The 26,057-nt window shown below is 39.0% G+C and overlaps 1 protein-coding gene across 1 annotated transcript in view; it reads right to left on the bottom strand.

The window, feature by feature from the left end:
• The window catches only part of LOC122840534, a 35,475-nt gene extending 10,324 nt beyond the window's left edge, over window positions 1–25,151 (bottom strand). Inside the window, exons 1-2 of the mRNA XM_044133021.1 lie at window positions 24,574–25,151; window positions 23,983–24,247 (exon numbers count right to left, since the gene is read on the bottom strand). Coding sequence (XP_043988956.1) covers window positions 23,983–24,070 — 88 coding nt within the window. The 5' untranslated portion in view covers window positions 24,071–24,247; window positions 24,574–25,151. The remainder of the gene's footprint in view (window positions 1–23,982; window positions 24,248–24,573) is intronic.
• Between the last annotated feature and the right edge of the window lie 906 nt (window positions 25,152–26,057).

The raw sequence follows: 26,057 nt of genomic DNA, 5'->3' as shown, positions 1-26,057 counted from the left end.
TTCTAGTCTTCTAGATATTTGTGTGAAGTGTAATGCTACATTCAATTTTTACTGCATGTATTGCTGAGTAGAGAGGATGTGTGGGGTGGGTGAGGTCTATTTTTGTAGCTTGTTTCTCAACCAGAAATAGTATGTACTGTTGTACAGTACTCATAATTTTTAATGCGTTGTGAATTCTCAAAAAATAACATATAAGAGAAAGTAATAAAATAAAAAATTTGAGCAAACAGAAGTTAAACTGTGACATTAATAAGGAAATCTTTGGCGCTTAAAGGAAGGCATAAGTAAACAGTAAGGATTTCACTCTTCATTCAAAAAGGAAGGAAATTTTCTGATTGTCACGTGTTATATATAGTAGAACATAGGGCTGAAACAATTTCTCGATTATTAAAATTCCTCGAGGAAAATTTACCTGCCTCAAAGCTTTGTTAATTTATGTTTTATTATTGCGCACTGCGTTCCATCCGGAACATTATTTGCGTAAGGGTTGTTGACGAAAGCTAAGTGTTAGCAGCATAATGCCCAAATTTTCAAGTCCGGCCTGTGGGGATATTGTTTATTTATGATAATGCCCAGGTTTTCGTTGGTTTTGGGGAACCAATAAGCATCCTTAAAATGACTGGCGTGATGCCTGGAGTACGGCAGCCTTTCTCCTCCGGGAGCTGCTGGTTCAGAGCAAACGGCGGGAAGAGCGCTGGAGGAGAATTTATACAGGTGAGCGGATAGACTGAACACGGCGAGCAGCTGAGTACTTGTTGCTGAGTAGTTGTGTGGTTTGTCTGTAGCTTTACAGGTGAACCACACAATGAATTTTATATCATCCCGGTATCAACAAATCATGCCGGAAATCATGGTGGTGGTACATGGCTGGTAGATGAGTTTCTGAGTGTGACGAACGGAGGTACTGTAAATATCCCGTATTCTATTGCTCCCCCATGTTCTTACTTTTGTTCCCAGGACTTACATTCATCTGTCCCCTGGTCTATTTCCTCCTTTCTTTCGTTCATTCTTTCATTCCTGCCCCACAGCCTCCATCCCCCAATCCCCAAAACTCCGGGCGACATTTCCCATATTCTCAAAACCAAAGCTTGACAGGTAGGGGGTTCATCTATTAAATTGACTGTAGATGAATACATAAACCAAAGGCTGGATCATAGACATTTTTTATAAGCGTATTTGTGAGCCTGCCTCTTTATTATTAAATTGAATAGAATTTCAGATCTTTGTATAACTTTTCGTCTGGTTAACTTAGAAAGTGAGCTATTGTTGTTACAGGTTAGTCTTCTAAACTACAGAAAAGTAACTGTTAGGGAAGCTCAAAAATAAAAAAATTGGACTGATATGCGATAGTAACACTGGTGTTATGCCAGATTTACCAATATCTAATTTTATTTTTTTTATCTGATTACTCGACTAATAGTATGAATAATTTATAGGTTACTCGATTACTAAAATATTCGTTTACAACAATCCTACTAGAGCATGTGAAAAAATATTCATCATTCTATTAATAATTGGGATCTGGTATTTGCAAACAACATAGATTGGTAATGGGCCAGAAATATCTGATCGGTGCATGTCGAGTAGAATATGAACCAGAAACAACTTTAAACTTTTCATTTATTTGGTAGGACTATGAATAGTTTGGAGTTATGATGCAGTGTAGAAACTTTCTAAAAGTGTTTTCTATAGAAATGTAGCATATAGGCTAGAGCTGCAACTAAAGGTTGTTTTAGAAATCAATTATTCTACTAATTGATTTGATTTTTTTTTAAATGGGCAAGAATGGCAAAAATAGCTGATTTTTCATTTAAACCGTTCTGTAATACAATATTAGAAATGCATAAAAAAAATGCAAATAAACAATTCAATCCCTTTTTTAAACAGTAAAATAAACATTTTATTGCCTAAAATGCAACAAGAGTGTTCCCTTAGTGAGCACTTGATTAACTGCAGCACAGGTTTCACCTGCAGCTAAAAACATTTTTCTCTATTGGAGCTTTTCCTGACATTCATAGATAACAGCCTGGACAGCTCAGGCCTTTCTGCTAGACTTGACATCAGAACAGTGAACAGCTGATCTGGTGATTCACTTTTGGAAAAGCCAATTAATAAATGAATACCAAAAGATGCTCAACAGGAGATTTTTTATTTTTTTTTCTGCAGAATTTGAACCAGATGAAGCTGAAACTATGACACTGGAGGAGTTTTGAGCCAAACATATTTACAAAGGTTTTTTTTTAATATCTTAAATACAAAATCTATAAATTTTTTAACAGTTTTAGCTTAATTACTGCTCTGACTGTGTTGTTCTTACAGCACTTTTTTGACTGTGTATACTTCAGTTAATTAATTGATTACTAAATTGGTTGTTTACTTCAAAAATTAATTAATCTCTATTCATACAATTAATTGTTTCAGCCCTAATACAGCCCACTGTATCTTTTAATGGAGAGGCTTGCAAGCAGCTGTTTTTCTTTGATCCATTCCTTTGTATTTTCGGGGAAATGCCCACTGGTATGTTTAGTGTTGGATGAAGCCAAACAGCTTACAGTAGATACAGAAAAACAACAAAAACTTCGGGTAACACACAGATTTATATCACTACATATTATTCCAGCTCTGTTGGGAGAGTTGTAAGTTCGAACTCATTCTAAGCCAACATCAGCAAACTTTGTTCAGTGTTTATTAATGAGGCATTTCTACACGCAAAACAGTGATCAGAATGAATCAGTAGCTGGCTGCTCCTTCTGGCCTGCGAACATTAAACAGTGAGAATGTGATGGAACAGGAAGAGAACTGGAACACAGATGTTGCTCTGACTTCTGATGTGACTTTATGTCTGTAATCTAAAAAAATCAATTCTTTAATCTATAGATAATCTGGTAGAAGTTGCTTTCAATTAATACGTACAGTTGCGTTCAAAATCACCAACCATATCCACGTTGTTTCTAGTAGACATAGTTCTATGCTGCAAATCAATTTACTAGATGTGGTACAGTAAAAGAAAACCAACAGAGCCAACCATCATTACACTGACATCCTGTTACTGTGTAACTGCATCATTCACTGAAAGTACAGACGCACCGATGCACTGATGCTAATACCTGTATCAGTACCAATATTGAAAAAAAAAATATCTAGATTGGGTATCGGTGATAATGCTCCTGATCTATGAAGGCATATCTATTCAGTCTAATTCTATGCTTTGTGCTCCGAGTGACGTCAAGCTTTGTTAATTTTATGTTAAATTTAGAATTCCTAACTGCACTTTCTGACCCATTTGTAGCCATTTGTTTTTGTCAGTTTCTTTGTAATTTATTTCACATTCTTTTTAACACTCCTAACAAATTAAAAACAACTTTAATTTGTAAAAAAACAAAATAAAAAAAAACAACAAAAAAAACACAAATGAAAGTTGTTTTCACATGTTTGACTAAGCTTGTGGAGCTGTTGGTGTGTTTAAGTGAACTGTACTGGTGCAGAGTTATGAAATAAATTTGTAATTCCATATATTTATGTCTGTGTTTAAGTCAAGTATCAGCTTGGTAACAGCTGATACCAAACCTCAAATATTGATGCCGGTACCCGGAATGAAAGACGTGGATCGGTGGGTCCTTAATTGAAAGGGGTATTTTCAGTTGGTGAGGAGTTGTATTTGAAACGTAATCAATTACAAATTTAATGACGGAACCTGACTTAATGTTGTGCTTTGATTGTTGAGTCTATGTTGCATTGTGTTTTTGTGTCTGATATGATGTAAAGCACTTTGAAAAGCCTTGCTGCTAAAATGTGCCATACAAATAAAATTTGATTGATTGATTGATTGATTGAGGAAGTTCAGTCTGTAAAATACAGATGAGCCAATATTGGCACATGTGTTTTATGCTGGTTGTAAAACATCTTCTCTGAAAACCTGAATGAAGCTAACTCATAGTATTGATAGGAGCAGCATACTTTAAAGAAAACTAGAGAGAAGAAAATGATCCACAGTAAAGATAAAACAATCTCAAATGCTTTAAAAATACAAACCAGGACCAAAGAGGCAAGAAAGAAAGGAAGTTCTAACTCAGAGGTCTCAAACTGCATTCTTAAAGGGCCGGTGTGCTGCACCCTTTCTGTGCCTCAGCACACCTGTCTCTACTATCAGCTTATTAGCAGAGCTTGACTGCATGCTAATGAGGCAGTTTAGCCATTTAACTCAAGTCTGTGGGACAAGGGACACATTTAAAAGTCGCAGGACTCTGCTCCTCGAGGAATGCTGTTTGAGACCACTGGTCTAAATGGAGCAAAGAAAAGCTGACATGTCAAAGACGCAGCCACCAATCACAGAAGTCACTTGCAAAAAACGCTTTTATTTATATTATAATCCAGAAGTGTCCTTGCAATGTTGCAGCTAGCTTACCAGGTACGTTTATTTTGCTCTGAAATGATCCAAAGTCATTTGATGCAGTGTTTATTTGGAGGGACATTCATGTGGTCATTGTTACGAAGTTACAAATAACATGAACAGATTCTTATAAGCCATTAACATCCCATAATCCACCAACGTCACTGGATAAAAAACAAACACACGCCTTCAGAGTAAACAATCCGCAGCAGCTGCAGTCTCACTTTTCCTTACATGAGATAAAAACTGTTAATAAGACACAAGTCTCAGATCACAGGTACAAGTCAAGTCTTGAGATTTTAGGGCACAATTACAAAGTCTGAAATCTTTTATTTTTGTGACTTAAGTGCAAATTGAGTTGCCATTTCTGGTTGGTTTGAGACCAACATGGTTAACAGTATTAAGTTCAAATTAATTTTACTAACAGTTATTTCCTTTTTACCTTTAGTAATACATTAAATATAACATTTCAATGACATAAAGGAGAAATGAACCGAACTGTAGGTCTGAAAAAGAGTCTCAGACGTTTGCCTTAGTTAAAGGAAAGGTGTACAGTTTCCTAATCCTTTTCCACTTTGTTGGTCTATAAAATATTTTTAGTCCATATGCAGCAACTAAAACCAGTGCTCTATTAAACCAGACTGTTCAACAATGCCCAAGTCTGTTTTTGAGTTACAAGTCAATGGATGTTTGTGGCCCAACTTACTATGATAAGAAAATCAAAGCAAAAACAAAACAAAACAAAAAAAACAACACATGTCTAATGGAAGAAAAATACTGGGTTTTCTAACCTAACTTTTTCCATCTCAGAAGATGGAAAATCTCAAACCAGAAAACACCAAAAAGCTTCCATCTGCAACGGCTCCTTTTGCAAGAGGGACAAATTTGTTTTATTGTTGAACGGCAGCCCGGGGTGGGCCAAGCATCAGACAGCCCTGCCCTAAATGATTGAGATTCTGAAGAAAAAATGCTGACAATGCTATATTTTAAAATATAACATAATATTCATTTATCCAAAATTGCTTTTAGATTGATACAAAATGCAATATATCTATGATGTTTTGATTTGGGGTAGAATGTGCAAAGTTCCTGATGCATTCCAATTGTATTTATGGAAATTGCTCACTTTCTAAAGTTCTCTCATGCACAAATTCAGTAGTTTGCAACAATTATTCATAAGATTTTGTCTTTTTTACAGCTTTGCAACCCAAAGCTGATAAACTTTTATATCCATCCATAGATGGTGTCGCTGTGTATGGATCAATCAGTCTACATTCTTCTTCTACATTCAGGTCGCTTTGGGGACATAAGCTGTTCACGTAGTAGTCTGATTGCGAACGCAGTTGGTTACTAGTAGTACACACACAGATCCACACACATGGATTTTAGCAAGAAATTGCACCTGAGCATGAAGATCTACTGTGTCTCTCAGCTCCTTTAACAGCATGACATTCCTGAAATATTGGTTAGGCTTTGGTTTTGGTGGCCCCCAGCTGGCCACTCTTAAAACACTTTCCAGAGGTGGCCCTGAGGAGTACTGTGGAGCGGTGAGAGAGAGAGAGAGAAAGAGAGAGAGAGAGAAAGAGCTCATTTCAGGCTAAAAACAGATTAAGGTGTTAATGCGCCAGCCAAAACAGAGCAAAATTTTACAAACTAAAAGAGAAAAAAGCTCTTTCTGCTATTTTTAAGTTAACCTTCTTGCTCGCCAATAATCACATCCATTCAGCATGAAACATCTCACTTGTTTAAATCTGGCAGAAACGTTTCAGTAAACAACACTCCCGCCACCATCTTTGAAACCACATCTATCATCTGTGTGAGGCTTTGTTTAACCTTGGCAATGAACTGCGCCAGCGCTGCGCGCTAGATGTAGCACACGGCGGCGCGAACTGTTCGCGGATCTCTAGATCCCCGGCGATATCTCCGCAGCTTGTTTATTTAACAGTCAAAATTAATCCCAGGAGTTGTGTGTTTGTAGCAGGACGGAAGACTGGCAACAGGTTATGGATCACGGCCCACGATAAGAGCCGCCGATGCATTTATGCAATCCTACATGTTCCAGCTGTGGTGATCCAGCCCAGAAGAAGTACAGTTGCACACACTGAGGGGGCTGTGTGGGGACTGACTGGAAGAAACTAGAAGAAAAGGCAAAACTGAGCAAAATTAGAACCTACAACCTGCATGCCATCAAGGCAAACTTAAAGCAGACTGCTGACTCAGTGGCTCCTGTCCCGTTCTGTCCCTGAGCTGATTTAATACCAAGCAGCAAAGTGAGCTGGGACTGATGCTGCAGGTCCGAGTCCCTAACGCCACAGCTGGGAGCGTTTAGCTGCTTTTAGATCAATGAGCTGGGAGTCTACCCCGGCCCGTCTGCTGGTTCATTTCAGCCCAGCACTCCAGAGCTGTTTACAGCACCACGCCTGCAGCCTTTTCAGGGTGAGATTGGGGGAGGGAGGTTGGGGGGGGACATGGAGTGTGTCAGTTCTTTAGCTGCTAAGGAGCTGATGGTGTTTATGCGTGTCTCTACGTGTGATTAGAGAAGCCAAGCATGTGTTTTTTTGCCCTGTTTAGCTGATTAAAGCCTTTGGTTTATCCATCAGGCTGCATGTCCGCTGCAGGGAGAAAGACGTCTTGTCAACTCCCATTTACACTGTTGGTCCGCTGCTGTCCAGTTGCTCTTCACAGTTTGTTTAGAGGATAAACTCCCCGAAAGCAGAAGTTGCTGCAGTTACAAGAGCTGCATAACAGGGGCAGTATTATGTGAAAATAAACTTTTATGAGCTTTACATCATGTTATTCCCTCAAACATAGCCAGAGTGTTGCTTTGATTCTTATTTGCATATTAGAGAAATCATTTAATCTCCCCTAGCAACCATTCAGCTGTACAAAAAATGTCTGGGTGGACCTAGCCCCCCCATAAAAACGCAGCTCCTCCTTAGAGGTGCAGTTTCCAAGCTTCCGAGTTTCTGCAGCCCTCCCTGGTGACTCCTCTTTCAATTCCTTCAGACTAGCCAGCAGTAATTAGCAAATACCTGCTGAAACTGTGCATGTGCTGAACTCATTATACCAACTACTTCTGAGTGCAACGCTGGAAAAAACCTTGTTAAAGTGTTAATAAAGGACCTATGTTGTGATCCTGGAGGCATTTCAGAATGAGCAAGAAGTTTTAAAGAGACAGAAGCCCAAGGTGTTAAATTACAAAGTCAGATTTCTTTTACGTCATATTTGTACATACAGAATTTTATAACAACAAGAAGTAATATAGTTCCTTGATTGTGCTATAAATTGGCATTATGTGCCTGGAAAACACACAACACTGCCTCTTTTCCTGGTGTGGTTTGCCTGATGTCATGCTGGTTGGATATAATTGAGGACGATCTGAGATAAATTAATAGTGTAACAGAAATGATACGTATGAGGTCATGCAAACATATAACATGATGCAACAGGTGTGAAAAAAATAATAATTAGTGCAGCATCATTATTGGTTCCTGGTTACAAAAATAAACAGACATAAGAGATGAAATATTCATGAAGAGTGAATGAAAGTCAAGCAGTGGGGCTGAATGCTGATGCTCAGGTTGGGATCTGATTGGCTGCTTCCAATTTAAAGCTGAACCAGATGGATATTTTATGGTTTATTAAAGACTCTAGGATTCATTTGATTAAGTCTAATTAAAATCTAAATTATGTATTGTAATATACTGCGTATTTCTAAAAATACCAACTGTTTGTGACTATATTATTGAAAACACAACACAGGGATTGTTAGTTATCTTAAAGACTTTAATCAGTTCTGGTGAAACCAACAGTAAACAATGTATGTGAGATCATTTATCTTTACATTACACACTACAAAATCGGTGATCAGAATTGTTCTGATATATTGTGTATTGTTTTTAAACAATTATATATGAATTCAAAAACCAAATATATTGTAAAACCATCGCTGACTTATTTTTTGGGGTGATATTAAACTCCCCAATGTTTCTGATCTAATGTGATATTTAGTAATCAATTATTCTATTGATTATTCTGACAATTAATCAGATAAAATCCAATTCAGATTCAGTAGATTTTTAATTTAACAACTTAATGCAAAATTCAAAATACATTAAAATTGGCAAATAAACTACTAAATTCCTTTAAAAAAAAAAAAGAAAAAGAAAAGAAAAGAAAAATGTAAATGCTTAAAATACAATAAGAGCATTCCTGTAGTGAATCTGAACTGGGTGAAGCTAAAACTGACACTAAAGGAGTTTTGGCTGAAACATATTTACGAACAAAGACATTTTTAATTTAAAATACAAAATGTACATATATTCTTGTACAGTTTTGGCTTAATTACTGATATGAATATGTTGTTTTATTCAACATACTGTATGTGCTGAATAGTATATAAATTGATTACTAAATTAGTTGATGATTATTTCAATAATCGATTCATCACAATTAATCTGATTAATTGTGATTTCAGGTCAAATTTTTTGTAGATGCAACAAATAATTGACACTTACCCATAATTGACCAATTTTATGGTTGTCAGTAAACGTGTCATGTCACACCTTTGAAAATAGAATTACAAGAAGTCGTTACAACAACCCAAAGTGCTCTTCTTCTCCCTTTCCGTCTAACTCAACCACATGCTGTGATGCTGCTTCTAGTCCTAATATAAATAATTCATGGTTAATAACCAGAACCACAAATGATTATTCAGAAACTTATATAGTTACAATAAAAAAAACTCCATGATTTAATGATATGGAACTGAAAATGACCCCTGATAAAAATATTGCATAAAAAAAGAAAGTAAGGTGTGTTTATATATCTACTGGTTTGGCGCGAATCAGTCAACCGATGCAAAGCATATTTACATCAGATGTTGAGCATGGAAAACATCCAGAGAAATCCAGCTCAATGGGAGAAATCCCAGACAGAGAACTGAAAAGAATTGAGAATCGAGAGGAATTGTGTAGGAAGGTTGGTGGCCAGGCTGCTGACTGAAATGGTCCAACTGCTTATTCAGCATGTCAGGGTTCTCTAGAGGGCTGCTGGTGAACTATCATTATTCAGTTGTGTTGAATCAAAGAAAAAATGAAAACGTGCAGTATGCAGGCCCTTGAGGACCAGTTTTGGACACCACTGGTTCAGCCACACTCACACAATCACACACATATCAGTAGGCAGCTCAGAGCTATGTGCCTTGCCCAGGGGCACATTGAAAATGGCAGAAAACGAAAGAAGAAATTGTGACAGATAAGATGCAAATTATTTGTAATGAGTGTGAGAATACAATGAGTGGATAACCATTAGAAAATAGCAATGCTAAAGTTAGCTTAGTACAAAACAAAAGGGTTATTTTACATTTCGGATCATTCAAAATTCAATATCAATAGTTGCCACAAAACTGAACTAATGACCACTAAGCAAAGATTCATCATCAAATATTTGGAACATTTTGGAAACTTTTATTGTATTAGTAAATAGGTAAGATAAGGTAATTTTATTTATATGGCACATTTTCAGCAACAAGGCAATTCGAAGTCTTTTACATGAATTGGAAGGAAATACAACAAAACAACAACCCAAAGGAAAGAGCAAAAGAAGAAAAAAGAAAAAAAGTGTAACCACTGTATACATTAAATGGAGAATATGTAATGTACTAGGACTGTCCAAATATTATGCATAGCATAAAAACAACACTTTATACACCAATTCAGTCCAGCCTGGACTGGATTACTCTATACCATAAATAATCATTCCAGATTATTTAAAACAAAATTTGTGATTTATTTTTTCTGTTTCTCAAAACCAATAAATGGGGATTAGTAGTTTTTTCTGTAACTTCTCAACTTGTTATCAGATGAAGTCTCAGCTCTAAAATGATATTAGGTTAACCTCTACAAATGATTTCAGTCAATGGTAATTGATACGTTTCTTTAGCACCTATAAAGCCCTGAACATGTGATGTGTTGCAGAGCGCATCATTGTTCAGTTAAACGACATAAAATGAAAATGATTTGAAGTAAAACATTCAGTTGAATTAAAACATTTGCATTTAATGTGATATTATTTCCTGAACATCACATTGAATATGATAAAAGCAACATCTTTGTTTGTCTACAAGCTGTTTCTAAAGGGGAAAATAAATTCAGTGTGTTTCTGATCTGTGTGCAGTTACCCCCTCAGAGCTGATCTGTGCCCACAGAGTTTCCATAAACCTCTCACCTTGTTCCAAAGAAAGAGCGCTCTCTTTTTTTAATATGTGGTAATGATCCATAAACCTCTCACCTTGTTCCAAAGAAAGAGCGCTCTCTTTTTTTAATATGTGGTAATGACCTCCCATTAGGGACGCGCCGTGTTCTGCTGTGGATGTATGTATGTATGTAAAATGCTCTGACCTCCAGCTTCAACCTGTCACTACTGTGGTGCCTGATTGCAGGATCCAGGAGGAGGGAGGGGAAAAAACACAAAAAACACAGAGCAGTAAATCACAGCCGCCTCAATAAAAGACACCTGCGGTGTAAGAGGAGACGGAGGAGAGGGAGGCTGAACACCCGGAGAGCCGCCTGATCACTAACAGACACCGGGAAACCTGGGGAGGTCTCAGAAAGTGAAGCTGTAGGAGATCTGCTGGGGCTCCATAAGCTCCATTTGCACACACAGAGACGTACAAACTGGTTCTGTAGCTTTGCTTTAATCTAGCGTATGACACTCTGCTGACAGGGTTTGAAGTACTTTCCATAAACATGGTATGCAAGAAGCTTTAGGCTATTACATCACCTGTTAAATTTTTACTCTGATGTAGTGAAAGAGTCTAAGAAGTGGCCTCAGGAAAAAGGGCTGCTCAGGACAATAAAAACTTAGATAACTCTCCCTTTAGAGTGATTAGAACTCTCCTATTTTCATAAATCAGATGTAAAGCCTATTAAAATTTTATTGTGCTTTTGACTTGTGACGAGTGCTTCCCTCCAACTTTGGACCACATGAATCTCCCCGTTTTAATAACGTAAGGCAGCCACAAGGGTAAAAAAAAAAAAACAAAAAAAAAAAACAGGGGAAGTGATAAAGAGAATGAGATAATTAAAAAAATATGATAAGCGAAAGTAGAGTTCAAAACATGAGTTATGTCCGGGGGAAAGAGAAGTGAGGGAAGGATAATTGAGCCACAGGACGGGAGAAATCCAAAAGGATAAAGGCCAAACAGGGAAGAGGGTGATTGGGAAAATGAGAGTACAGAAAGAGAGCGCAGACTGAAGCCGATCACTCTGTAATCCCATAATCCCTGCCAGGCAGGCAGGATATAATTGCTCGTTAGTGCCAGTTTCCACTCGGAGGCCTGTCACTGCAGGAAAACCACAGAGTGCAGGCTAAATGAGAAACAGATAGCAGGTCCCATGCCTCGGTTCAGATAGGTTAGACAGGGCCCCGGCCTCTTCAACTCCCCCCATGTGTGTACGCACACTTTTTGTCAGCAACCTCCATTCTCTGGATGTAAAACAAGAGATACGTCTCTACTTTCTGTTCATTTCTCTTCATTGCTTACTATCAAGGCCACACACAAGAGGGAGGCCCGAGGGTAATCAGAGATGTGGACGTTACAGAGCCTGGAGGAGGATGGTGAAGAGAAGAGGGGAATCTGAATGATCTCACCCGTCCAGGTGGTTTTATTAACTGACTGACAACATGTGAGTGTGGAGGTGTCGGAGAGTGTTTCAGGCCAGGATCGGGCCGGGCGAGAGGCAGGGAGTTTGAATAATCTGTCAGGAGCAGGGTGGCTGTGAATAACTCGAGCTGTGCTGGCGTGGGTTTAATGAAAGATGTAATTCCCCCACCAAATGACCAAAGATGAAAAACAAATTTTACAGAAATGCTTTTCGTTCGTATTTAATATTGATTGAAGTTGCACAGGAAAAATAAGCTGTATGATGGAATCAGACAATCTTTACCCTTATTGGCCCCTCCTGACTTGTCATCAGCTGATTGGCAGGCTCAAAAAAACGAATTTTTTTTTCAACATGTGAATCCACCGTTGCAAATGTAGCACTGACAAAACTGCAGTTCTTATGTTAGCCTGTCTGGCCTGTCTGCTAAAATTAGAAGCTACAGACACTTTAAAACGATAAAGCTACTGTTCACTCACACAGCAGCATGATTGTCACTTGGTATGAATATCACTGTCAAATGAAATAATAATACAGTGAACCCTCGTTTTTTGCGGGGATCAGGTTCCAAAAAGAACCCGTGACAGACGAAACCGTGAAGTAGTTACCTTTCATTTTTACAATTATCATACAGCATAAATATTTACTCTACATTCAAACCAAAGAACAAAAACTGTTTTCAGGCCTAAGCATTTTTTTAAACAAATAGAACGCTTTCTTACAAATAAGTACAGTAAAATAATCATTTTAGTCTTCAATACGAAGTACAGTAGGACAAATTGGGACAAATTGTGACTCGCGTTTTTCACTGTTCCTCTAACTGTGACGCTGCGGCCTCACTCCGCTCTGTAGTGTCTTTTTCTTCTGAAGCCTGTGATGCAGGTGTGTTTTTTCAACAGAGGAACATAGTTATCAATAGTTGTGTTTTTTCTTCTGAGGTTATTGGCACACAGTTAGAGAAGAAGCGCGCAGACTGTTTAGCCAATCAGGACACAGACCACAATGCACTGTGAAAATAAAAACTGCACAAAAAACTCTGCGAAGCAGCGAGGCCGTGAAAGGTGAACCTGTTCACTGGAATACAAAAAATAAAACAACTCTATAAACTTAATGACAGAATATATTCTGGGAAAACAAGTAATGTTTGTAGACTTTTTTTTTTTTGGTGAAGATTTTTTTTTAACACTAATCTGTTTCTCATTAGAAAGACAGGAAAACTTTTTGGATGCCCAGGAGTAAATCTTAGAGAAACGCTATTTCCTACACTGACCCTGCAGCTTTCCTTCTGAACAAAGGAGCGGAGCTCTAACGAAACGTGTCTAATGGTTCTTCGGTGGGATAAATGAAGCACTTTCAGTGGAGAACAATGTGTTTGAAGTGTAACAGGCCTGGACTGCTGCCCTTACACGTTTAGGTTAGGGCTGCCAAAGAAAAGTTACTGCAGTTGACAAGGTCCTGAGATCAGTGGGTCACGGTGAGAACGCGATAAAATACGTTTTTGTGGGCCGTGAGCAGCTGTGAGTTGCACCTCTGATGGCTTTATTAAAGAAGAAAGAGCAGGGAAAAGCTGTCACCATGCCAACCACCCGAACCACCTAATGCCACTAGTGACCCCACATGCTGGAAAAGTGAAGCAGAGAGCTGAAGTTTCACCACTGCATGCATATAGGAGAGAAACCTGCAGAAACACTGCTGGACTCTGCAGACATTTCTCAGCTGGACGGCCTCCAAAACCTCAGCAGGACTGCTTATTGTTAGGCAGGAGAGGAAAATGAATGGATTTATGGAAGCTTTTGGTTACAAGTTTACATTTTAGACCTCTTTGAAAAACCGTGATGTTATTTTAGTTGTTTCAGACAGTATGTTATGTCCCAGATAGTCAAATCAGGTTCTTCCCTTTGCTTTCACATGTTTTTGTTCTCCCACATACCTTGGTAATCACTACTTGTTTGGTAAATTTTTCACATTGTTGTTACTGTTATTGGTCGACACACAAGCAACCCTTCCCCGGGGCTCCTCTCTCATCGTAAGCCACTGTCTTCAATCTGTCAGCATTGCTTGGCTGAACTGGTTCAGGGTTATTCACCAACTGATCTGAAAGGAAAACAATATCCAAGTTTTGTTTTGTAGATTTAATATCATTCAAAGCAATCCCCCCCCTAGGGTCAATTTAAAAAAAAAATAAAAATCAAAGGGATTTATTAGAAATGAGTAGGAACAAAGTAAAACCAAGGGGTGGAATTGTAATTTATTTAGAGGTAAATCTCTAATCTTAAAAATAACTAAATTACCAAAATAATGCATGTGACATTTGACTTTTGCAGAAAATCTTAATTTAGTGTGTTTAACTTGATGTATGAAAAAAATCCCTTCCCAATCTAAGTCCAGTTTGTCCAGTAAGGAATGCCATCAGATTCCTTAGTTCCTGTTCCACATTAATATTTACTTAGTTGAACTTTCTCTTACCTTTTTGGATCAAAGGGGCTGCATATTTACAGTTCTGGTTCAGTACATGCCTTCATAAATCTCATTTTATGATAATTCCAGCTACTTTTTCTTTTCTTTTTTTTATTTGTCAGACAAATTTTCTATTTGTCTATCTGACAAAAAAAAAATATACATTAAAAAAATCATTCCTTCTCATTAACCAAAAACTGCTTATGGGAGAAAGTGGAGAGCAAAAAAGTTGGCTTTTATTGTAAAAGGGTTCTGTTATGAGATTATGACCAATCAATATGTTATGTTATATTATCATGTTTATGATAATAAGAAAATTAGTTTTTTCAGCTAATAGCTATCTATTGCATGGTCTAGATCTAGAGAAAAGGGGATGTGTTTTATTAAAAGCAACCCAGAAGTAGACGTAATCTAAATGGATGAACATTGGCTTCATTTGAGCATCCATAGTTGATAAGTAACATAAAAACTATTAAACTGTTTAACTCAATAATTAAGTGTCGCAAAAAATGATTCCACATTTATACATCAAAGCATATGTCACAAACACTGTGACTAAACTCTAAACAATATACACACAGGCAATGTTAAAGATTTTTAAACATCAGCGTCATTAAAAGACAACATATAGATCAAGAACTGCTGCACTGTAAGATAAAATATAGAAGATAACAAAATTTGTAAATGAGTTTACTCTTAAAATTTCTGATAGACTGTTGACTGAAAAACAAATCCATGTTTTTTCAAAGTGAAAATGTTAAGAGGGTAGTATACTACAGGTAATATATTTTTAATAATTATGCCTTCTTGAAACCCAAATCTGGACTTTCAAGATTTTTTCCCGACCTTCTCTGCTTTCCAGCATTTTTATGAGTTTTCAGTTAAACCATTTGACAAAGATCTAGATAACAAAAACAAAGGGACACAATTCAATGGAGATCCCAATTAACATAATCCTAATTAATTATGAAGCTCTGATAAAAAAAAAGTATCTCATAATGCTGTATATTTCCACTCTTTTATTAAATATAGTTAAATAAAACCACAGATAACACCGTTCAGGATGCTCATGGTTCCTGTAACTGCTCTATTTTGTTCTTTTTTCAGACTCTGATTTCCAACATTTTTCAGCAGTTTTTTTACAATATTGTGAAAATTTAAATACATTCACCTTACCTCAAATTTCACTAATCAAGAAAACACAACTCTAATTCAAAATCTATATCATTCAAATTTATCCAATATAAGTTATTTAAAGCAGGTAATACAATATGAATTAGAGTCTAAAAAAAACTAGAGTATTTTTCCATACCAATGTTTAATGTTTCTGTGCTTATCCAGACTTATTCCAAACTGCATTGAAACCTTTCATGGATATTAAAAAATATTATTGTTCCAATATTTGGAAGACTGAAGAGATATGGGTGGAAAAAAAAAACCTTTGCCCTCATGGTTTGCAGTTTGTTCTGAACAATTCTTTGTCAAGACTCTGGCAGAGGTTTTGAACTTTTCTGTTTTTGTACTTTCTGAAAATCTGCAAACTCCCCAAACAAAGAGAGGGAGCCAGAATTCAGGCTTAGGAGTGTTTGGATTTTCCACTTCAGCATTACTGAGGAGGGTCACTGGAAAGTTTAGCACAAGTACTGTTAGCTCTAATTAACAACCCAGAAATCCACAGTCCGGCAGACTCACAAGGGTCTTGTGACCCACTCAGGTAAATTAAATGGGACGTCGTCGTCCACCTGGCAGAGTCCATTTTCCCATGAACACTGTGATTCAGAGAGCCTTCTGATGCGACACATCTGTGTCCTCACCGTCTCACTTCTCTGCACTTTGCTTCCCTCTCAGGCTGTTTCCCAGTGTCCATGACCCTAATAACCCAAATTCCTGCCTGATTAAGTTGGTTTAAGAGGAAGCCACACAGAGAGCGCTTGGGTGAGCCTCACCTTAAATGGGAACACATTTTAGGTATGTTGGACCAATGATCACAGGGTAGGATTTCACTTTCCGGTGGTTGGAAGAGAGGAGCACCAGGGGGAGAACGGATAAGGATAAAGAGGGAACGAACAGAAAAAAAAAAAAACACAACAAAAAACAACCATACCGTTGTCACAGAATTTTCGTGCCAAATGCACAGAGTAAAAGTCACATATCCAGTAAAACTGTCTCCGGAAAACCACACATGCACTGAAATCCCCTCTCACATATAAGCACCCCTCCCTTGCTCCCCATTTCAGCCTTTTCTTGCTCCCAACTTGTGTTATTATTTCTCCAAATTAATTCCACACTGAACCTGAGACTGTGCTTTGAGAAGTGGGCATAAGTCAGACACTCACACATCCAGATCGTTATGAGTGTGTCTTGCGTCTGGCCGAACCCAGAGAGTTTCCGTGTCGCCCGCTTCTGCCCCAGACAGGCTCGGTTTAATGACCTGAGCCCGATAGTTCAAAGCGGCCCTCAAACACTATGATTAATGAACGTGACCTGCTAATTTCAGAAGAATACAGCTCGTTGTATCGAAAAGCCCTCTGAAAACACGAGCAGTACCCAGCCAGTTAACATTCTTCTGTATTTTAAAGAAAAAAAAATTGTTCTAAAGAGGCCGATTTCATGATAAGGTCAGAACTAAGCGACATGTTTCATCAGCAACCCTGAAAGAATTAACTGCTGCTTTGTTCTTAACAATTTAAGCTGTTTGAACTTTAAGAAAAGAGCCCAACATCAACACAACAACTCAAGATTACAGGCAGAAAGTTTTTCTCTCGTGATTTTGCAAAAAGACTGTCCACTGCCACAAAGCAAGGGTCAGAAAACAGCAGTACCATGGGAAGCATTTGTCTGAAGGAATACAGCTAACAAATTGAAATTCCTTTTTGTCAGATCATGCCTCCTACAATTTGCCCTGCAGGAATCACTGTGGTTGGCTGTATACTCTAAGCACTTCCAGATTGAAGTTGCCCTGTGGCACTTCAGGTTGCATAATCAATCTCTCTCACTGAATGCTCTCCATTAATGGTGGGGCAAAGCAGCCAGACTAACGTTACACACCGAAGTTGAGACACAGCCAAAGACGAGGTTTCCAACACGACACACACATCCATCTTTTACTGACATATTTCCATTAATCTTCAAAGACGTTGCCCAACTTTAATTTGTTGAATGTTCTATGGCATCAGTTTGGCTGTGGAATGAACCAAACACATTAATCTGTTGATTGAAGGATTTTTTTAAATGGTGATAAAAAAAAAAAAAAAAAAAAACTGGGTGTAGTTTGGGTGCAGTTTTATGCCTCTAAGCAATCAATATACTTTTAGTTTTATGGTTTCAAGTTCCTTCTGTTTGGATGTTTGTGTGTCAAAGACCTGGCACTTTCCTGGGCTCAAACGGATTTATAGCAACAGAGACTAGATTATACCTAGCTAAAGCATTTCACTAAGAAAAGAAGAACCACTAACCAGTGAATATGTTGAGATTCAGGGGCCACATCTGGCCAAAGGACCCAGCCTACTCAGTTAATGCAGGCCGGGTATTCATCTCCAAATACTGAAGAAAGTGAGCGGCTGTGAAACTGGGCGGTGCAGCTTTCCTTTATCTCAGCGCATGTCCTGTTGTCTTGCAACAATGGCGGCTCTAAACACAACGCTGGTAAAAATGGAGAATGAAATCCGCCATGAGTTTTTATTTTTATTACTTATTTAATCCTAAACTTCCTTTTTTAGAAATGACATTAAGAACATGTCTATGCAAATGACAAAAGCCTAACAACACAGTTGCATTAAAATTTGAATTGTTGTACCGCCATATATTAACATAGCCTACTAGCAGCCTATATTAAATCCTCTTTCCCTTTTTCTGCCAAAGTTATATCAAAAATATCCAGTCTGACTAAACTTGAATGTTGGGGTAGAGTGGGCTGCACCAGACCTTTCATTCAAACATGGGGAAAAGGAAGGACGCATTTGGAGTTGTTTTTGAATGTGGACAGCCTTCACAACATGGCAGTGACGTAATCGGCCTTTGGAGGCGACCTTCCAATGTTGGAGGCCCTGAATTTAGACACACCCAGTCCTGGCAATGTGTTTAGCTGTTAACCTTCTCTTCCTTATTATCAGCTTCAGAGTAGCTCTTCGGTATTAGAATGATATCGACGTGTTTTTATGCATACAATCAAGCTAAGCAAGATGAGGGATGATAAAAGTATAATCATTGGAGTGTGTAAGAGCGTCACAAACAAAACTGCTCAAAACAAATCTATCCAGATTCAGGGTTAACTTCAGTAAAGCGTTATATTAAATAGAGTAACTTTACTGCTAAACAGAACACAGTAATTATATTCAATCATCTATTTAAACCTATTTAACAAGCGACCGATTATGTCTTGGACTCATGATTATTTCTGGTATTTATTGCAATAAAGATGAAAGGGAAAATGTTTTGTTGTTTTTTTAGGTAACTGTGTACCTATGACTAGATGCCACTGCATCTAGTGGCTTTTATCACACCATAACTGCATTTAATTCTATTTTTGAATTTATAGACTTTTTTGCTAATAGAACCAACAGTAGAAATAAAAGTAAAAGTAATAATCATGTCAATACTCAGGTTTTGGGGGGCTTCCAACATCAGTAGAGAAAATTCATTGCTATTACAATAAGTACAATTTTTAACAAGATTTAAAAAAAAAATTAAAGATAAATTACATGATAAATGTCCATACCTTGAATCAACTGTGGAAAATGTAGTTGAAACAGATGTAGCAAAAAGTTTAACCACACTGTTTTTGAGGTTTGCAATTTATTGTTTTCATAATAGATCATAATCCAGATCACAACTATTTGCTTTATTCTGGGAAGGATCCCATTTTTCACCCCTAGTTCCTACTACTGCAGTTGAACTCAACATACACGTCATCAATCGGGATAAATTTGGATACCAAAATCCGTACTGCTAATTCTCGAGTTTTCAAACTGGGTTCCAGGTAGCACTGCTGGGATTTGTGTCCCCTTTAAAGGTTCTTCATTACTTACAAGTTTAATGCCCAAATAATTGAGCATTGTGAGGTGAACTGAGGTGTAAATTATATGCTGAAATTATTTTTTAAACCACTTGCACATTTTGTGCTGACAGCTGGGCTAAAATCTGGATATATTTGGTATAAAACTACAAATTGACACAGAAACTGCCACAGTAAATGATAAGAAAATATAATTCCTGTTGAAAAACTGCCTTTTTTTTTTTTTTAATAAATATGAATTCCTGACTGATCCTCAACATGTCCATGAGGGATCTTACTGTCAAATCAATCTGTACAACTTGTACTTTCAGTTTTTTTCTACCAGCACATTAAGTTAATGATATCTTGCATAATGTCATTCCTTTTAACTCTGCAACTAGTTTTGATTTTGACTTTGTTACTTTTGCACGACCGATTTCTTGTGCCACTTACAGATTTTCAGTTCTGTGTGAATGATATGACATTATGAGAGACAAACTGGCTAAATTTGCACATAAAGTATGTTTCTACCAGGGCTACACGGCAAAAGACTTTAGGTGAAGTTACATGTTAACGAGGAAAATGCATTATGTCCAAATTGAAACCATGTCTGTCGCTCGGTAGGAAGCTAATTAACAAAATCAGCCACAAAGCTGGAAGCACAATATGATCTTGGTTCTGAATGGAAACCACCAAACGTGGAAAATATTTACACAGCTGATGACTGTGAACAAGAAACAAGTGTTCATGCTCCCTTACGCAGAACCCGGGAATCTCTGTGATCCCGCCAGCAGCAGGAGATGCAAAACAGAGAGGAAATGTTTTCAGGTTGTCCTCGGTTCATAATGAAGCTAAGTTAATGCATATCAGCAGCTTCCAGCTACGCATGACGTGTCGGTTAATATGCTCTGCCTTTAAAAAGCTTGTAATCACACTAGTATTTGTAAAAAATAACTATGTTCTGAAATGGTAACTAGAAGAAACATTGATCTAGAAAAGCCCAAAACTCCACACAACAGATTTTGCATCATACATTTTTATCTGTATATTATTCTTTTTCCTACGTTAGTCATATTGTACAATTTATAGTGTTGTTATTTTGACCTGCCATGGCTTGTATTCTGACATAAAAACATCCAAATTATGATTGTTTATCTTTGATGGAAACATTTGTATTTCAGAAATTTCAGATTTTGTTTAGTATTAAAGATTATTTCCTTTGTAGGGGAAGAGATCAGGGAATATTTCAAAAGTAGAGCATCAAAAAACATTATTAAAAACTTTTTCCCCCCATTTTTCTTAATAAATTGTAGTTTTCTGTTTTGTTGCATTAAATCTGAATGCAAGCGGCAGCTAAAATATAATGTGTTACTATTACTACCTGCAAAATTACATATAATATGTAATATTTTTTCTGTTTAGTCTGAATTTAAAAATACACTGAAGCCAAAAATATGAAATAATCACCTGCTAAATATTATGTCAACAGTCAGGCGGTCTGTTTAGGAAGCCAGATTGCAGTAATAACACTGATGAGTGGAGCTCTTTTAGTTTATGATCGTCTGTTCTTTGTGACTGAAATGGCTGAATTAATTGTAACTCTGTGTGTAGCAACAGGTGGGGAAGGGTCAGCACTGCCCTTCTCTATTCATACAACTGAAGAATACTCTGGTGAAACATTTCTTTGACTGAGAACCAGAACCTTTTAAATACCAGTGCACCGATAAATCCGACCAGTCAGTGAACTCGTGGCAATTTGTCAAATTTCAGGAGATTGGAGAACATCCGATAAATGTGAAACTGATCTTATCGACCAACACAGAGGTCTGAAAATCTGCTCTGCAGTGAGAGTGAGAGATGACTGACCCACGTCTGCACCGCGGTTAACAATAGTCACCACAATGTTGCCAACTTAGCAACTTTCTCTTCATACAAAAAAATAAATAAATAAATCAGTACTGGCAAATCTGACTTCTTATTAACATTGGTGATCAGCCAGAAGATCGCAATCGGTGGATCTGACTTTTAAAACGTTGGTAGTTAATAAATGTTTAATACAAAAGTATCTCTTTTTGCCATTTTTTGTGTTGAATTCAGATGAACCCTTTAGAGTTTGGATTAAAATGATCAGGCTAGATGCCAGAAACAGCCTCATCAGAACCACAACCAGCTGCTTCTTGAGAAGAGCTAATCTCTGCAGTTGAAGCCGCTCTCTGTGACTCCGACCAGCAACTGAGCAACAAAGAGTTAAACCCATAACGGCAAATAACAGCACCGCTAACTCTACGAAAGCCACATGCTAGTTAAAACAAACCAGACCACACATCAGCAGGCGGGTGGTAAAGAGAACACGCCAGCCTGCTGTACCTGACCCTCAGCGGGGCCGCTGACCCTGTGACCTCTGATTGGAGGAAGTAAAGGCTGCAGTGGCGTGACGGGGTGGTGTGAGATGCCCCAAGCGAGGAGCATGTCCTCCTGTTTAGCATGGGAACAGGCTGCAGCACCAGGGAAAACAACAGCATTTTTACTTCAGGCTTGAATGCATTTCACAGACGTTCAGTGAAGAATGTGCGACATGCCTCTGCTGACGCTAAAGTATTCAGACCCCTGGATGGTTTTCTGTCTCGTAATTAAGAACGTCAGTATTTTCTAATGTGATTGGATTGGATGTCCAATCACATTAGAGCTTCCCTGTTCCTGTTGAAGACAAGCATGATGCTGCCAACACCATGACTCTGAGCTACTTTTCCAGCTCAGATAGAATAAAATAATTTTTGGTCTCTTCTGACCAGAACGCCTGTGTGTATCCCCTACATGGCTTGAAATAAACTTTAAACAGAACTTACTTTGGGTGGACTTCAACGCTGCCTCTCTTCTCGTCACTCTTCCTTAAAAGTCAGAATCAGTCAGACTGATAGTTGGTACTTGCAGCAGATTTTCCCACCTAAGAATCGGACTAATTCTCTTGTTCCTCAGCCTGAGTTCAAATCGACAGCTGTCTTGTTAAGCTCAAACAACAACACTGTTTCACCTTTTCATTCTTTTTCTGTACTTCTGGAAAAGGGTACTTAATTTTTTGTGAAAGTAAAATATTTTAGTTTGTATTTTTCCCAGAAGAGTATGTGTTTTTAATTTACTTCAGCTCACTTCCTGATTCACTCGTGACATTCCCGTCAAACTGCTGCATCTCTCTGAACAAAGCGAACCTCAGGTGTATCTTGGTCGGACAGTCGAAGATGCAGTCACAGAGAATCGTGAGCAATCTGCCAGGCTCCTCCGACTTTAATGTTTTTTGTTTTCTGTTTGCTGCGCATCATCTGACCTGATTTTCTGTCGGATCGGACACTGAAACAGATCTGGTGTGTTCTGAATTTAAATCACACACAGGAGGATTCTATTTAATAATGATAATTCGACTTCTGAAATCAGTCAGTTGCACTGGATCTCATTACGCAATACCAAAGTAAAGGGGGCTGAAAAAATGCCCGCTACACGATTCAGATTTCTAACCAAAAAAAAACACTAACAATTTGACAACGCCTCTTTCTCCGATTCACAGTTATGAATTTATGCTCAGTCGCTCAGTCGCCTACACTTTCTGTTTGTATCAAGACAAAATGTGAAGCAGCTTAAATGATAGAGGCATGTTTGAATAGCACCGCAGCTTTAAGACACAAAGAAGAGAGAGGTCTGTGACGTTCTGTGTGTGTGTGTGTGCGTGCGTGCGTGTGTGTGTGTGTGTGTACATGACCGAATGAGTCAGCAGGTCACTGAGTCAGGGAACAAGCATGAAAGTTCATCTGTAAGTATGTGACTCAGGGAGGCATCATGTAATTCCTTTACCATGTTGATGCAGATAAATCTGGTGTGTTCTGGACAGGACAGAACCCGGAGCTGATATAATGACAACATGATTCTAAACATCCCCAGGCAGCATCCCTGCCCCTGGTTAGCTAAAGCCAGAGCATTAAAAACACCTAATCTGTCTCTGATCTCACCTATGTGTGTATTAGCAACACTTTGATTCATGGCTTTGCAGAACAGAAGCTCTCCAAGCCTCCTCCCCCTCACCTCTCTCTCTCTCTCTCTCTGTCTCTCTCACACACACAGACACACACACACACACACACAAACACACACACACACACTTTGATTTATACTTTCCCACAATTGACAGCCCTCACTCTCGCACCTTGTCAACATTTCTTTCTAGAACTCATGCAAACCGAGCACAAAAACGGCATTCCATTAACAGCAAACTGACTGGAGGTCAGTGTGTCCCTGAGTCCCACGCAGCTGGCAGGTGCGTGCAGGGAAGCTTCCCGGCTTCAGCCAAGAGAAGCCGCCGAAGTGAAAGGAAGTCAAACATCAAACAATCGGCTCAGTGTTTTCACAGATCTACATTCAACAATTGCGCCCTCAAAAACGCACCGCTAACCAGCTACATGATGTGGTCCCCGGACCTTAAATAGCCTTACCAGCTGTCCCGTGGGAAATCCGCTCCCGGTGCGCAGGAACAGAGCCGCTCGCGCCTGCTGCGGCTCTCCGCGCGCTGCGGTGCGTCATGTTTTCACAGCGTGGCGTCACGGCTCGCTACTGTCCACGGCAGAGCGTTTCTCATCTGAGGCAGAAGCGGGCTGGAAGAATCCATCGAGAAAGCCGAAGAGGCGCCTCCTCCTTGCGCCTTGGTGCGCGCGGCCAGAATGCGGTTTTCCCCTCTTTGGCCTGTTGAGTTTCAGCACCCTGACAGAGAGAAAGAGAGAAAGAAAGGGAGAGTAGATAGTGAACACAGAGCCAGAGAAACTAATTATACATCATTACTGAAACTTTCACTGTCTTTTTCTTTCACTCTTTTTTAATGTAAAGGATTTCAAACACTAGTTACATTTCTAGAGGAAATAGAATCACAAAGATGGGAATTTTGGACGATTGTCCAAGTTTATATCCAATAAACTCCAGTTTTCCAGAGTTTGTTTGCGGCGGCGTAAACAATCCAGCAGAGCGCGAGGTGGACATGGAGGTAGGAGGACAGACAGACAAACAGCCAGAAGAGGAAAAAAAATGTTTACCCCCAATCTACTTGTGCCGCTCCGGTGACTCACGTCTCACCATTGCTTGATGAATTGAAGCCAGTTTTTCAGGCGAGGCTCCTTCTTTCTTTACCTCCAGCAACCTGTTCGGTCTTGCCTCTAACAGAGCTTAATAAGTAAATAACAACACCGCGCTGATAATGGCCCCCGCGTGTCTGTTTGGGGAAGAGTTCGGATCGGTTTCTGGGTGTCCGAGTACGGAGTGCCGCCGTGTCAGGATCACTCTGAAGTCCGCCGTTTCTCCTGTTCACGCATCAGATGGCGATCTGAGCTGGGAAGTTGAAAGGGTTGCAAAAAAATATTCTCCGAGGTCTGCCCATATCGCGCCTTTTACGCAGCTCTTTTCCCGCATCTCCAAGAACGCGCGTAGAAAGACACGCATCTATAATTAAACACAAGAATAAATTAACCAAAAAAAAAAAAAAGTTCTGAACTGGTGTGAATAAACAGACCGCTCCGCCGCTCTGTCTTCTCCCAGCAGAGCTCGGCGCGGCTACAGAGAGGAATGGATGCGATGCGTAAAAACAGCGCGCCTCGCCTGACAGACAGAGACCTTATGAAACCGGAGCGTGGTGGCGGCCTCACAAAGTGCTCTCAATTTTCCTCCCCATCCACATGTCTCAGATGTCTTTTTGTTCCTGCTGCTGGGAGCGGGGGTGTAGGGGGAGGTGAAGGGAGGGTGTGGGGGGCAGCTGTCACACGGACCAGTGAGGGAGCGTTTCTGTTCAAGAATCTGCCAACAGACATCTGTCCTTCACTGTTTATACTCTCGTTCAGGATAAATGTAGAGCGCGTTGGCTTCAGCACGCACGAGCGCGGTACGGGATGGACCCTGCGCACATTCCCAGGATGTAACGCGCGCGCGCGTGTTTGTGTGTGGTGTGCAGGGCTGAGCCGAAACCTCCAGACTGAACGGTGGTCGTTACTTCATCAATTTTAAACACTTTGGATCTGTTGTTGACTGTTTTCTCAGCTGCTCGTTTAGACTCCTGACAGACTCAAGGCCCCAAACGGATGGCAGTCTCTGGATACTTGGAACACACTTCAGGACGAGTTCCGAGAAGCAGCAGCAAGCTAAACTTCTCTACAATAAATCCGGGAAACGATTGCATACTTTTTATTCAAATGAAACTCTGTGCCTTCAAAAGTCACCCAATGACTAATAAATAAAGTCTCCCATGTTATTTCAGGCCTGGGTGTAGTGATGAACTCTGACCTGAACATTCAGAGCCACATAAAGACAGCTACAAAGTTAACCTTCTATCACGTGAAGAACATTTCCAGAATTAGAGGACTAATGTCTCAGAAAGAGACACTTCCCAGCTCGCCTCCTCCATGGTCGGTGTGGTGAATATTTTAAATGTGATCCTGTTTCAACACCGCAGTTCCAAATGGCTTAGTTAACCAACCGCTTGATTCTGACACGCTGACAATTGAACATCAAAACTGTCAGGAAAAAACCT

This window comes from Gambusia affinis, linkage group LG12, assembly GCF_019740435.1.
Source record: "Gambusia affinis linkage group LG12, SWU_Gaff_1.0, whole genome shotgun sequence".
NCBI classification, from domain to species: Eukaryota; Metazoa; Chordata; class Actinopteri; order Cyprinodontiformes; family Poeciliidae; genus Gambusia; species Gambusia affinis.
Note: the sequence above shows the minus strand (reverse complement) of the source record. Positions and strands in the feature narration are given on the sequence as shown.